General features: G+C 40.4%; 3 protein-coding genes across 3 annotated transcripts; all 3 read right to left on the reverse strand.

Annotated features, from left to right (window-relative positions):
* Positions 1–754: 754 nt before the first annotated feature.
* On the reverse strand, positions 755–4362 carry tysnd1 (trypsin like peroxisomal matrix peptidase 1). The gene is made up of 4 exons (XM_018696811.2): positions 2881–4362; positions 1833–1963; positions 1505–1690; positions 755–1292 (listed from the first exon to the last, which is right to left on the reverse strand). Exons 1-4 carry the CDS (start codon positions 3966–3968, stop codon positions 1090–1092), a joined length of 1608 nt encoding a protein of 535 aa, XP_018552327.1. The 5' UTR covers positions 3969–4362; the 3' UTR covers positions 755–1089.
* Positions 4363–4873: 511 nt separating this feature from the next.
* Positions 4874–9531, reverse strand: sar1ab (secretion associated, Ras related GTPase 1Ab). The gene is made up of 7 exons (XM_018696812.2): positions 9420–9531; positions 8326–8396; positions 7538–7657; positions 7375–7440; positions 7183–7286; positions 6939–7070; positions 4874–6177 (listed from the first exon to the last, which is right to left on the reverse strand). The coding sequence occupies exons 2-7, from the start codon at positions 8381–8383 to the stop codon at positions 6061–6063; spliced, it is 597 nt and encodes a 198-aa protein (XP_018552328.1). The 5' UTR covers positions 8384–8396; positions 9420–9531; the 3' UTR covers positions 4874–6060.
* Positions 9532–10510: 979 nt separating this feature from the next.
* ppa1b (inorganic pyrophosphatase 1b) lies at positions 10511–14157 on the reverse strand. The gene is made up of 11 exons (XM_018696794.2): positions 13989–14157; positions 13004–13068; positions 12542–12595; positions 12297–12416; positions 12107–12193; positions 11860–11986; positions 11635–11762; positions 11342–11427; positions 11166–11238; positions 11010–11049; positions 10511–10899 (listed from the first exon to the last, which is right to left on the reverse strand). The coding sequence occupies exons 1-11, from the start codon at positions 14047–14049 to the stop codon at positions 10808–10810; spliced, it is 933 nt and encodes a 310-aa protein (XP_018552310.1). The 5' UTR covers positions 14050–14157; the 3' UTR covers positions 10511–10807.
* Positions 14158–14296: the final 139 nt, after the last annotated feature.

The raw sequence follows: 14296 nt of genomic DNA on the forward strand, positions 1-14296 counted from the left end.
TTTCTTGCCTCACCTCATTCTGCAGTGGTGTGTAGCTTATAGCTATGGGAAACCAGCAGAAATGAGATACAAACCCAGGTCTGCGTATCAGCACTTCTGAGAGCACAATACCTATAGAAAACTCTCTCCTCAGCCTCCTCGGGACATTGCTCAAGCGTCTCCACTGTGGACTATTCAGTCTGGGAACAGTGAAATAGAAACCTTACAGTATGTTACAGTGTATGCACGTCCTCTGGAGCTCAGGCTGAGAAAGCTTGTCTTAGCATTGTAAAAACTGACAGTAACCAATCCTCTGAAATGTCATTTTTTAGTGTCACGTTTCTGTGATAATGGAAATCAGTACCAGTAATGTCCCAGTGGGTAAAACCTTAAATGTGTTAGCTGTGAGTGGGAATGCTGGCCAACAGATGTCTGAATACCTGATACCGACAGCAAGTCCTCTGGCTACCCAAAGGGACCAATCATTTTCGGCAACCTGTCAGCTTATTATGCTGAATATTTCTCCTGCTTGGTAAAAACATGTTTCCAGGAAGTGCAACGTCTTGTCCTGCTGCTTTAAGAGTAAAATAACTAAGGCTCAGATGTGTTAGATCTGCCATCATTTTACCTGATGCTTTTGATTTACATACAGAAAAGAATGGATAATTAATCTTGCATCATTCAGCCTTCCAGTTCTACTTATGTTCTTTTTTAGTTGGCATAATGTGGGTAATCTGTAATGATTGTGTACAGAAATATACACAGGGTACACTGATTGTCGCCAGAATAAACCACTTTATTAATTTAATTACATTACAATTAAATAATCACTATAGGTATGAAAGTTACTTATTCACATTGTTTACTGCATGATTCTGGGTGAGCATATCAACATTAAGAATCAATGATTCTTGTTTAGTTGACTTTGTGCCGCTATTTGTAACAAATCGAGGTACGAAACACATTAAATTATAAGTAAAAAGGTTTTGTTAAAAACAAGATACAAGTAACCTCAATTTGATTATCCAAAGTGATTTAGCATATTATCCATTTTGATTTAATCACACAAATGTTTTCTCTAGCACATTTCAAGGTGCAGGAGGTACTCAGTTATAGTTTGCTTTGAGCAGTTTGTAGTCTCCACACCCTCCTGACTTCTTTTTCAGTGGTGTCCAGTATCCTGAATGCATTAACATCCTTTGTCTGGTGAAAGTGCTGCAACAGTCTCTGGAAAACAGTCACTGGGATGCTGAAGTTGAGGTGCGGGTAGGTCACTTCAGCAGCCATGTCCCTTGTGTTGCTGGAAACGATACCTGCAAAACGGCAAATAATTGTTATACTCTGTAATGCACTGCTGTATCTGTGAAACTGCAGATACAGCAGTGCAGGAACAGCAGCCTGATGTGTATGGCTGTCTTTTCCCTGCTCACATGTGGTGCATTGGCACAGTTTTCTGTGGTCAACATATGCCCCCCACTGATCAGAGAGAGTACATGATTTTGAAGTAACTTGCAGGGCTTCTTACCAAGCAGTTCTCCTGAACGTCTCCGCACCACAGCACCTCCGCTGGCTCCTGCTTGTACTGCACAAGTGGTCTGAAGCATGACAGGCCGGTGATTCAAGTTAATGGCTTTGGAGAGGACACCACAGGTCAGGGACGGACCGCAGCTCCGACCCAACCCACCGTATCCCACCACAACTACAGATTCACCTGTAAGAAGAGAAACCAAGCTGAACAATCAGTCTCATTAACAGTTTCATTGGTGTGAAGGAACAGCGATTTCCTCTGGCACTGATCACGACGCACTGTGTTATTCTAGAGAACAGTTTACATTAAACAAATGAAATCAAACCTGGATTGAAACTCTGAGCCATCTGGGGGACCACAGTCTCTGGGACAGAGTTTCTCAGCTGCACCAAAGCCAGATCATAAGGTGAAGACGCTTTGGTGGAAAACATCACACTACCTACAGCATCAAGGACTCTGAAATAGAAATTTGTTCCAAATCAGTACACACCGTGATCAGAAATATTACAGCTGACTAAAAGGCCCTGAACCCACACAGCTGTTTTTAATTACTCTTTAAACTTCCATTCCGTTTGAAGTTGAAGGTAGTTGCTTTCAATTAATGCAAGGTCACCAAAGTCCACATACTAATAAGAACAGTACAGAGTGAAAAGCCACATATTTAACTACATATGATGTAGAACCACATATTACAGGAAGACACATGTGGCAGGTGTGTCAGGCATTAGTCCTAAGTGCAAGAAAATTTATAGGAGACTGGGGGATATGCCAATCAAACACAGTGCACGTACACAGAGTCCTGACAAGGGATACAGTCTGGGAAAATAAGTGAAAACACCTGTGGAGGTCAATCAAGGGTGTGTAGGCCTTTCACATGGAAAAGCTTAAGTGATAGTTAGCCCAAACACAGTTTATCCAATCACCTTGACAACCAGTTTCTCTGTGTTTTTACTGAGATTTTGAGTTATTAACTCTTGCTCACACCAAAGCACTTTTCTCAGTGACAACTACACAGCATTATCTCAAATATACTGAAACATGTTACTCATAATAACTCACTAACCTTGTGACAAAATGTTTTTTTGAGGACTGTTTGCTGGATTACACCTGCAAACTATCCAGCTACTAACGTGACTGATAGCTGATTTCATTCAGGTGTTCCAGTGTCAGGCCCCTTGTACTTCTATACACTTACACAGGACAGAGCCTTAATTAATGTTATTAGTTCCACCTGTGCTTTTCCTGCTAGTGTTTGCTGTGGTCTGTGGTCTATTAAACATGTTTCAGTGTGTCGTTTGATTACTTTTCCCTTCCTTTCAAATTAAATTCCTTCCTGTTCAGAGACAGATGGAAGACCATTAATGTTTTGTCACCTGTCCCTGTGATGGAACTTCAGGGTGACTGTCGACTTCCCGTTGATCACATGTCTGCAGGTTAAAACCAGCTGAGGTGTGACAACAACCCCCGAGCCCCAGAACTGCCCACTGTCCACAAAGCACACAGTGGGGTATTTAACAGCTTTTGACTTGTGGGCTGTGGAGGACATGTGGAGGCCTGCCTCTCCTGGATGGAGCCAAACATCTTGGAGTGGATCTTGAGAGCCCATGCAGCAGATGACATTCCTAAAGATCAAGTGGACTGAACAGGCTAGGGTGAGGCCTATCCACTCGTTCGCCTTCCAGCCAAATGGAGACACTATCAGCCCGATGAGACGCGCGCTGTCTGGATCTTCCACCGCAAACAACCCTCCGCCCTCCGTGCCTGGCAAACACCGGGCGTCTGTGAGGATTACAGCGTTGTCCTCTCCAGCGAGGTTGCTGATGATACCTCTGCTGAGGGTGCCGATGAAGAGGTCGAGGCAGAGGGAGCCGAAAGGTGAACCACATGCAACAACAGGGCAGCCCTTCTGGAGAGATGAGCTGCTTTGCCAGGGTATGGTCTCTGCATCTGGGCTGCTTTCGATCACCACAGCTGTCTTGAGCACAGCGAACCAGCTGAGGAAATGGGCATCTCTGATCAGCTCCTCATCCTCTTCATCACCATGGAAACGCCACTTGTCAGCATCATGGAAAACTGCCCGGAAAGCTTGTTTGAACTCCAGGCAGTTCACTAGCATCAGCAACTGGCCTGCAACCTCCCGCTGCCGTGTTGTTTTGGCTCTGGAGGGTGTGAATAGTTTTCCCCGTGTAGACCGGTTGGTGTCCGGATCTTCCTGAGTAGAAAAGCTGACGCGGATTTTAAGTTTGTCACTGAAGCTGTGCGGTGGCAGGAACCTGAGGTCATGGTCCGAAGAGAGGGTCTCTTTGTCGGTGATAAAACGTGAAAATGGCAGGCCGGTACATATTACAGTTCCAGTTTGAGGATGGACGATAACTCCGCTGCAGCTCACGGGTTTCCTTACTGAAAAGGCCTCTGACACCTTGATCACACAGCAGCACCTCTCTACCTCCTTTACCTCCATGCTTAGCAATACAGATGGACTTTACCCTAATGTCGATAACGGTCCGGCGAATTGAAGGTGAAAGAAAACCGCTGAAAAGCAGCACATTACAAACAGCTAGAAACAGGTGGTGAGACAGGAAAACAAGCTGCTATATCGGGCAGATGCAGCAAACTAATACCGATGACTCTAAACTATTTCGCCATTTAATTAGCGTCCGAGAACTTCAATTCTGCTTTCTAACTTCCTGGTTGTGTCTCATTGGTGCACGAAAATAACCGACATGTACCGATTAATATGATTGGCCAGAGTGCAAACACGACTAGCTCCGAACCAATGGGAAACAAGAAGGTTGGAATATCGTTGTTTTGCTACACGACATCTTCCATATAGCTCTAGTTTACACATGTTTATTTTGATATTTCTTCTGATAATAAAATGTTTTTGTTGTTTTTACTTTTACTGACACTTGAATTTTTTGGAAGTTATTTCAGTAAAGGATATCTGATATGGACCCCCCGTTCGCCTGTATCAGTTAAATATGTGTATAACAATATTGTATGGTTGCCTGGAGTGCATAAAATCCACGGGAGCCAAAAATAGCGGATTTTTTAATAATGTCTATACTATGTGCAGCTGGTGACTTTTAAGTTACACTGAAAAAAAGAAAGGTTAATTTTAAAAAATGTCCCATGTCATAGTTTAACTGGGTGAACTGTGAAAGAAAGAATTTCTTAGCAGTACATTTTAAAGAATTTTATTACATTTGGAAAAACATATTATTCAAAAACCTATTTGGCCTTGTCCATTAATAATTATTAGAATATATTAAGGTCGATAATAGCATGGTTTAATAATGTCTGTGATTGACTGTGTCACACCTTTGCCATTCAAAATGAAATAATAATTAAGTCAGACAAGGAAGATTTAAAGGATTGTCAAAAATATTTATTATGTTCAAACTTCACACCTGTTAAATAACAATATGGCCAACCTTTTGTAACAGATAAGAGCTCAATACTTAAGGTAACAAGGGAAGCCAATATTTTATCGCAAAATATAAATAAACTTATATACAAAATAATGTATAATATTGCACAGGTAATTTCATGCAGAAATTTTCCATGCCCTACTTTTAAGCACCACCAGTACTCTCATAATATCACTGCATGTTGTGAGCAGCAACTAATCACAAAGTACTCAGGTCATTTCACAGCAAGTAACCATCATGAAAACAGTTTGGCATCCTCACTCTGGACAAGTATGAATTTGTTACATCACCTGGCTGTGCTAAGGCAGTTAACATATACTGCAATTATTTAACCCTGTTCTGTGATAGTAAATAAAGCTCCTCACAGCAAAATGTCAGTTAATGCACTTGTGGTCACATTCATATAATTGGCCTGTAGTAGTAAACCCTTCATTGATTTAAAAAAAACATGCAATCAGCAAAACATTGCCAGTATCCTTGGAGGTAGCAGGCTACTGTATTAACACTTTTCTCATCAACAAATACGGCACCAAATCACTACAGCACTTTCCAGAAAAACTATTCTGTTCAGGGAGAGAAATTGATGGTACTTCAACATTCCCATTTCTTTGAAAGAAATTGAATAAATATATAGATGTAAAGTTTTATCTGTGCCAACAAAGTTTTTTTTTTTTTTTCATCCTCAAGGAAGAGTAACACCAAGCACAGAATGTTAACCCGATTGGCCTTCACTGTAAGTCAACACCAGTACCTATAAATACACCCGGGTCAGAAAGTGGTTCAACATGTTATATATGGCAGACAGTATTTACTACAGGCTTTAAGTGAAGGTAGACACCACAGCATGGAAGCTTATTCTCCAGACTCAAACTGATTAATACAGACTGATCATTCATAACTTATCCTTGACTCGCTGTGGTATGACTGATATGACATACAGATTTCTTTGAAGTAAACAAGATATATTACCACAAAAACACTACCTGAAACACATTTCCTACTGGCACAGTCAAAGTCCTAAACATAGTATATCTCTGGCAGGTAGTTTTGTGTGGAACATGTTTTTATGTGCACAGGTAGCATGGTAAATCTGGTTAATAAAGGTTATTAAAAGAAGGTGAATCAGTCGATATACTGAGAGAGCCAGCGGAAACCATCTCCATATCCTTGTCTCTTAAGCACGCTGCACATGAAAACCTCCATTGGCCTCAAATTTAGCTCCTTCAGTGACACTTTGCCCTGAAAAGAAACAAAAACACACACCTAAAAGCACTGATTTTAATTCACCACCCAAACATTTCAACATACTCCCTCATGGACCATGACCCTCATTTTCTTAAACTCGTAACTTTCTGTATATTGTACATTAGAAGGTGGAGCATAGTGTAATTTTTGTAGAGCTGAGGTCTGACCCAGTGATATGGATCAGTGAGACAGGACTTTATAATGGATAACTATTGCACCTTGCTTCCTTTTTGCTCTCTTTCCTTGTCTCTTTTGCCGACAAACAGCAGGTGCTTAGCAAGCTTTACACACGAATATGAAAAATTTGCACAAGCCCAGGAATGTGCCAAATGGTTCTCAACAGCATAACATGCCACCACCCACTGCCACTGTAATCACCAGCTCCAGTGGTGATCTAATCACATTTACGTATGTGCTTGGCAAATCAGATTACCTAGTATTTCAAATTATATCAGCACAATAGGTACAGTAATACTTTTTATCCTGTGCTGAGGGCTAGGCAGGTTTGGCCTTGTGAGACTGGTGAAGCTCACTGTTAGGCTATTATGCAGTGGAAAAATCTGTGAATGACCAGGCAACATGGACAAAAATTAAATACATATGTATTGCCATGAAGCATAGAGAGGGGATTGACTCTGACTAAAGCAAAGATGCAGTTTTAGTGTTTTTAGATGATGGAAGATGGATGCACTAATGGTATACAAAATAAAAAACATCACACCTTTCGGCTTTCAGTCACATTATGTGTGCAATACCTTTCCAGTCGTATGTCCATGGAGGCCAAACATTCCCCTCAGTGCATCCTCACTGATGGCTTCTGGACGGTCTATTTTATTCCCCAAGATGAGAACCGGTACATTGGAGATGGTTTCATCTGTTAGCAGGGCCTACACACAAGAAGTGTCACATGTTCAGCAAATAGATCATTCCCATCAGTGAAAGCTATAAACAAGTGTGTTGTGTGTCAATATCAAAGTAAAATCAATATACTTAACCCACATCCAGTTCAACTTTAGCCTCTGCTAGTCGCTCATGATCAGCACAATCCACCATGTAGACTATACCATTGATAGCTGGGAGGTAGTTCTTCCAGATCCTTCGCGCTGTAAGAGAAACAGTTTCAGTATTTATGTAACTCACAAGGGGTGCAGTAGCTGCCAGGGCCTCACACAGAATTCTGCTCAGTACTACCTTGTGTATGACCTCCCAGGTCAAACGTTGTGAAGGTCATTCCGGCTATGGTCAGCTCCTCAGATGCTGAGGACAGAGGAGTAGCACTGATTTAGATACACAGTGAAGCAAGAAACACAAGGCTAATTGCTAAATAGGCAATACGTCAAATCACTGGATGTACTTGGATGTAGCGTGGGCACGTGCTGTCCTAGCCTGTCATCTCTGAGCATGTGCAGGAGTGTTGTTTTTCCAGCATTGTCTAGTCCAAGGAACACCAGCTTGCCAGTCTTCTTGTACAAACCTAATGATAAAAGGAAAAAAGAAGAAGAAAATAAGGTGAATTTAATATATACTCACTCACTGTATTATCTTTTATCCCCCTCACAGTCATCACAAACACCAAGGACTTTTATTTTTGTCATATTGTGAATTATTGAATGCCAGTGAAGTTGTAATAAATCTGTTATAAAATCATTTGTGAGTGTTTGGGCTGGAATTTCTGAAATATACCAAAATGTCAACAGAAATGCACTTCTAATGAATAACAAAAGCTTTTGGCTATTGTCCATGTAGAGTCTCCAAGTGTCCTTTCTGGTGATATGCCTAGGCTTATTTGTCAAAAACACTGTATAAATGTCATGTTTTTTGCTATCTTCTTTGAGTTAGAGTCAGGCTTTGATTGGTAGTTTGTCTGCAGCCCCATAGCATCCCTGGCCTGTACTAACAAAAGTACCAACACATATTCATTTTGGCAGTTTGGTTTGTGAGCTACAGCCATTTTAGTTTGATGTGATTTTAGGCTTTTTTTCATGACAGAGGTGAATTTCAAAAGAGGGGTGGAGTCTGGAAGGACAATGTCAATAGCATAATGTTGTTAGAACTGTGTGCTAATTTATTTTTGGATGAAAAAAACAAGTTGTGGTGGTGAAGGTTGTACAGCAGTGTTGATATCTATGTACAGTACTCTACCTAATAGTTGTAAGACGCTGCTGAAGCCCCTGTAGATCCAGTCAAATATAAAAGACATGTCTCTTGACTGCCTGAAATACAGAAACCTGAAATTATTCATTATGGCACATTAAAGAAGAACACAGCAATGTACACATGAGGTCAGTGATTAGATCATGTTCAAACAGACCTCAACCAAGCCTAACCCCTAACCCTAACCCTAACCCCCATACACATACATGAGTAAATGAAAACATGTTCCAGATAACAACACAGCACATACTGGCAAACACTGTTGCAAAAGGACATGGTTGCATTACAGAATCTAGTACTGAAGCCCATTGTTGATCATTATTCCTGACCCTGGATTACTCTGCTGGTATGTGTAAGCTCTGTAATCACACAAGCTTTAAACCATAAAAGGAGAGGAGAGCAAACTACACAACAAACAGGCTTTAGATACGTTTTTGATGCTAGTTTGTTCTGTGAGCTGCCTCACTGAGTCACACTGATCTTCCTCTGACTATTTTTATGGCAGGTTGTGGCAAGGACACTTGATCTCTGCAGTCACCCCTGCTTCTCTCTCTCTCTTACACTTACACACACACACACACACACACACACACACACACCTGTCACTCTGTGGAACTTCTTGTTCTTGTTACACTGAGTAGTTAGGCCCTCAGTGACTAAGGCTTCAGGGCACTTACCAGTTGCCAGTGTTTAAACTAGTTATTTGTAAACATCAAACTCCATGTATGTGAGTGTATGGGTTAAATACTATAAAACAACAGGTTCAGTGTGTTCAGTCGCAGGTGTTTTTATGCAAATCTCGAACCAGTACTTCAAAACAACTATACACGAATAACACCTTAAACACGCTAAAAAAAAAAAAAAACTTCGGCTCATCACATGAAACCAGCAGTAACGACAGCAGTTGTCACAGAGCAAACCATGATAAATTTTGTAAACAACATGCGTAGAGACGAGAGGTTCACAAAGGCAACAACACCTGTTAACTTTATAAAGTCGGGAAAGTGGTTCAGCGAGGAGAAAACGAGACTGGAACACACAAGTGAAAACTGGAATCGTAATCGTATAATTTGTGTTATTACCTTGGTCTTCTGCTGAATTGTTGTTTTGAGCCCCCGTCCGTTGGTTTTTGGTCCAACCCTGTCCCGTCCACTGACTAGTACCCTGTAACTTTGACAGTTAACCGGAAACTACGTCACTGTAGCGTCTGACGCGCGAGGGCCAGGAGCACATGCCAGCAATGTTTTTACTAAAAAAAATAAAGTAATATCACTCTAATCTATTGTATAAATGTAATTTATCAAAGTATTAATGTTCTAGTCATATGTTAAAATGCATTGCTGAAGAAAAGAGCCTTTAGACTTTTTATTTTATTCTAATATTTTTCTTTGACTGGATAAAGCACTTTAAATTACCGGTCTTTCAAATTTGCTTTATAAAGCTGCCTCGCCCTCATTGACCCTCATTATAAATGGTAGTTTAAATGGCACCCAAAACTCATCTGTACACTAGAGCTGAAATGATTCGATGATAAATCGATTGGACAACGGGTAAAAAATTAACTGTTACTTAAATAATCATTTAAGTTATTATTCAGAGGAAAAGGGCAACATTTCACTGATCAATTGATTATCAAAGAAAACAACTGTCAGATCTATTAATAATGAAATAGTTGCAGTCTTCAGTTCCCCTGTGAATGACTTTGCTCAAGGTTTTCTGTGTAAATATTATATAACTTTAAGAAATTGTTCCTCCCATTTTTACTGTTTGTCACCACAGTTATGATTAAAAAAATACAGCAGACGCACATATCTGATAGTACACATTTATGACAAACATTTAAGCCAAAGGAATGACCTGTCACACATCAAATAGTCATGTGTAAATACAAAGCATTCATTTAAACTTATTCCATTGCCAAAAAGAAAGGTAATGTAGGGTACTGTCCACTAGGCGGCAGTATTATACCAATGAGAGACATTCAAAGCAAAGAGTAAAGATCTCAACCTTGTTTCCTCACATTCATTAAAGGCTCCTCTCATTAAACTTGTGACACAGCAACAACAAAGAGAGTGAACTCCTCAGCTCCTAATTTAGAGCAAATTATGAATCCAATAAGGGTTGTGGAATTATTTTAATTTCCAGTGCTTGGGGGCAAAGAAAAATATCACACTTTGTTGATAATTTAACCAGAGAAGCTTTATTAAAGCAGTTCAGAGTCTCATACAGGGCACAAGTAAATACCAGGCACAGTACCTGTACTTTGTTCGTGACAGCACATCTCCAAAGAGATCTTTGTTAAATAAGTGAAAATATTCATTGGTCAAGACATGAGTGATTTTTTTTTTACTTTTCTCTTTCTCTACAGAATCTAACCGCTATCTTTTCATTTACAGTAAAATAACGGACCCAGACACAACCATCCATGTCCCATCCTGCCACCCTGTTGGTTCCTAATGTAAGACCATCTTCAAGTAATCCTATGAGAGATGAGCCTTTCACTCTGCTCCGATCCAAACAGCTCTTGGATTACTTCCTTTCCACAGTAGAACCATGTATCTACTGTAAATGGAAAAAACACAACAGTCAGCCTCACAAAAAATAAGACAAGAAATGAGATGCGCCTTTAATAATCTGGACATAACTGACACAAATATACATCAAAATCCTACCTGTTGGGGGCACACACTCTTCCTTTCCACAAGGACATGCCTAAAAATAGAGTGAAACATCAAGTTATGAAATAATATTCCAGGAGGAATGAGGCCTAATGTTGAAATTTCTGGTGTTGATTTGTTGCAAAAACAAATGAACAGAAGGTCACTCACTTCAACAGTAGCTTTAGCTTCATCCTGTGTGCAGCAGCACGGGCTGTCGCCAGCCGAGATGCATGTGTTTTTGCTGTATTGCGTGATAGGATACGGTCAGTTATAGTCAAGAAGCCATAAATTAACCAGTGAATTTTAAGATGAAGTCAGAGCACTGAGAGAAAAGCAGTGTGTACCAGCTCAGTCCACCAGCATCGGTCTTTTGGGAAATTAGGTTTTTCCAGAAGTTGTGAGTGCTCTTGATAACTTCAAGGGCAAAGTCCTGAAACACAAGAAACAGTAAGTGTTTAGTTCAAAGTAAGGTTTAATGTTAACTATAATGTTTATGCAGGAAATCAATCTGTACATATTGCTAATTTAATTCTACTATAAGTTAAGGTTTCAGAGGCTTGCTAGGACCTGTGTGACTGCAAAGCAAATGCTTAAGATTAAACAAATACCATTAGTCACAGTAGTGTTAGGTAAATACCTTGTCTTTGAACTCATCGTTGAAAGCAAACTTGTTCTCTGGCTTCCCATCTGGCACTTTGTACTTCCTGAACCAGTCGACTGTGGCCTCCAGATAGCCAGGTTTCAGGCGCTGGACATCACTGATGTCTGAGAATAGACAGAAACAGCAAAGCCAGTTCAGCATGACTGATACACAACTGCACAAAAACTGAGAAAAAAAGGTTAAATAAATTGAGGTGCTTACTGTTCAAGTCGTTGGCTTCAGGGTCCTCCACATTGATTGCAATCACTTTCCAATCAGTCTCACCCTCATCGATCATGGCCAAGATCCCAAGCACCTTCACTGTGATTACCTCCCCACGGGAACACACCTAGAGAGGACATTTCCTTTTTCAATGAAATGAACATACACAACAAACACTGACATGACCCATCAATAAACATGAACAACATTTACTTAAGGGCTGGGAAATCATCAGCCACTGTTGTACCTTACTGCCGATCTCACAGACATCAATGGGGTCGTTGTCACCACAGCAGCCAGTGTCTCCGTCTTTGTGTCCGGGATCTTCCCATGTCTGAAACGTGACAAAACAAAGCATGGCAGCTGAAGTAACTACTAAACATCTGCTGTTGTACAATCTAAATACAGCAGTATCTGTATCGGAAATGTTTACTAACCTGAGGAATGGCTCCATAGTTCCAAATGTAGCCTTTATGTGGGAAAACATTGGCAACAAACCGCAACTTGCCCTTCTTCACATCTTGCTTAATTGGGTTCAAGAGGTCTTTTGTTGCAATCTGAAAATAAATTGTATTGCTGTTACTTTAAAAAGACACAGCTAAAAACACAAAAAGTATGCAGTTATATGAAAACCAAAGCTGCTAAAAATCTGATCCAAAAGTTGATTATTTCAGATACACACCTCCATCTTAGCATTAGTCCATCTTGGTACTTCAACAACCATGTGAAAAATGTTCTGTAAGAGACAAGAATCAGCCACTATTGTCTTTCAGTTATTATGAAACAGTATGTGAAACAACTGCAATTTTAGAGCATCTTTACGTAATGTGTTACACTCTTACTGTTACTGAATTATTGCTTTGGTCGAAACTTTTCCATAAAGAGGATTAATTGTTTAATATAAGATAATGGATAATCTCCTGCAACAGATATTGACAGAGCACTGAGAAAATAGAGAGTAAAGGCCATTGCCTTTGCAAATAGACTATGACCTTGCAATTCTGGAAAGCATTACCTGCAGTAGTTCCAATACCTCAGCTTTGCTACAAAACCACATATTCATGGCCACACCACAGGTATACTTAATCCAGTGGGTAGAATTACAGGCTACATACATATTCACAGATGTAATGGGCTACATTACCTGACTCTCATCAGCATACATTGGTATGTCATGGAATGGTGAGATGTACTTTCCCTCTGCATTTTCTGTAAAACAGTCAGATAGATTAATATGCCAGACAAGTACAACCTGTTTTTTTTTTTTATCTCTTTCCTTCTCATGTCAACAACATTGTTCCCTACACCAGGGAAAATGATTGCATCATGTCCTATGGTGCATTATGGTTTACTTTCACTTTTGGCTGAAGGTGCACCAATTAGATGCTTGTTGATCTTGTAAAACACATTTCTGTTCTTGTCTGAATAGGAAGAAACAGGTTAGTTTTGCCCGTATTGTATTTCTGTAATGACCCTGGTCTGCATACACGCACCTTAAAGTCTTGATGATGAACTCATTCTTGGCCTTGTCTTTAAAAACTATGAACAAGGACAACAAAGTATGAGAAAGCTGCAAGATGAAACTGCTGAACGAGGATAATCAGTGATCAGCTCGCACCACCTCCCTTTAAGTATCAATGGGTTTATTAACGTCTTATTAGTTGTATAAGAGGGCGCTGACCCGGCTTTATGAGTTTATGCTGGATGACGTGTTAATGCACCTTGAGAGATTTCAGGAAATAACCAGTTTCCTTTTGCCACGTTCAAACATGAAAACTGATGCAGGTGAACGATGAGACAGAAAAACAAAACAAACAAAAAAGTCGACCATGAGACATGTTCGATTTCAGTAATCGTGTCATTTCACTTGCGACCGGTGAACCCGGCAAAACCGGCACTGCCAGCCAAATGATTCAAATCGAGCCGTTGTGATTGTCCAAACAAGTGTGGAAATTTGATTATAATATCCACTGAGACATCTCTGTCACTAATATGGTGAATAAAGCGGCGACAATAAATGAATAAATGACACGTGGGAGGTTGCGGACTGGCCTGTGGGGTTTGTGCAGAGTCCTCAAAGTAGCAAACGAAAGACAAAACTTTACTGTATCTACTCATGTTCTACTTACTGAAGAACAGGCGGTAGTCCAGGGAGTTGGGGGCTCCCCTCTGTTCCACTGTATAGCTCATGTTTAAGTGCTGGTTTGTGTTTGGTGTCCGGGTCTAGGATGGAGGATGGCGGCAGAAAGAAACGTCTGCACTTCTACGGTGGTGGGTAGTATGGAGTCAGGGAGGGCACGGCGCCTGCGCACTTTGTCAATGACGCTTTCAGGGACTATCGGAAATATCGTTTAATTGAAAAACATGAGAGGAAAATGAATAAAAACAGACGCTCAAGACAAAGCCTATTGATTTTTTGCCTTCTCTCAGTGCATTG

This window comes from Lates calcarifer, linkage group LG16_LG22, assembly GCF_001640805.2.
Source record: "Lates calcarifer isolate ASB-BC8 linkage group LG16_LG22, TLL_Latcal_v3, whole genome shotgun sequence".
Classification (NCBI taxonomy): domain Eukaryota; kingdom Metazoa; phylum Chordata; class Actinopteri; family Centropomidae; genus Lates; species Lates calcarifer.

Excerpts from the sequence above, each read along its gene's own strand:
- sar1ab (XM_018696812.2), bottom strand. The coding sequence starts at position 8,383 with ATGTCTTTTATATTTGACTGGATCTACAGGGGCTTCAGCAGCGTCTTA. Across the intron at positions 7,287-7,374 it reads CCTGGGAGGTCATACACAAG|CGCGAAGGATCTGGAAGAAC; the intron begins GTAGTACTGAGC and ends TTTCTCTTACAG. Across the intron at positions 6,178-6,938 it reads ATGGACATACGACTGGAAAG|GGCAAAGTGTCACTGAAGGA; the intron begins GTATTGCACACA and ends GTTTCTTTTCAG.
- ppa1b (XM_018696794.2), bottom strand. The coding sequence starts at position 14,049 with ATGAGCTATACAGTGGAACAGAGGGGAGCCCCCAACTCCCTGGACTAC. Across the intron at positions 11,987-12,106 it reads TCTGTGAGATCGGCAGTAAG|GTGTGTTCCCGTGGGGAGGT; the intron begins GTACAACAGTGG and ends TGTCCTCTCTAG. Across the intron at positions 11,239-11,341 it reads GATGCTGGTGGACTGAGCTG|CAAAAACACATGCATCTCGG; the intron begins GTACACACTGCT and ends CACGCAATACAG.
- tysnd1 (XM_018696811.2), bottom strand. The coding sequence starts at position 3,968 with ATGGAGGTAAAGGAGGTAGAGAGGTGCTGCTGTGTGATCAAGGTGTCA. Across the intron at positions 1,691-1,832 it reads GGCTCAGAGTTTCAATCCAG|GTGAATCTGTAGTTGTGGTG; the intron begins GTTTGATTTCAT and ends CTCTTCTTACAG. Across the intron at positions 1,293-1,504 it reads ACGTTCAGGAGAACTGCTTG|GTATCGTTTCCAGCAACACA; the intron begins GTAAGAAGCCCT and ends GCCGTTTTGCAG.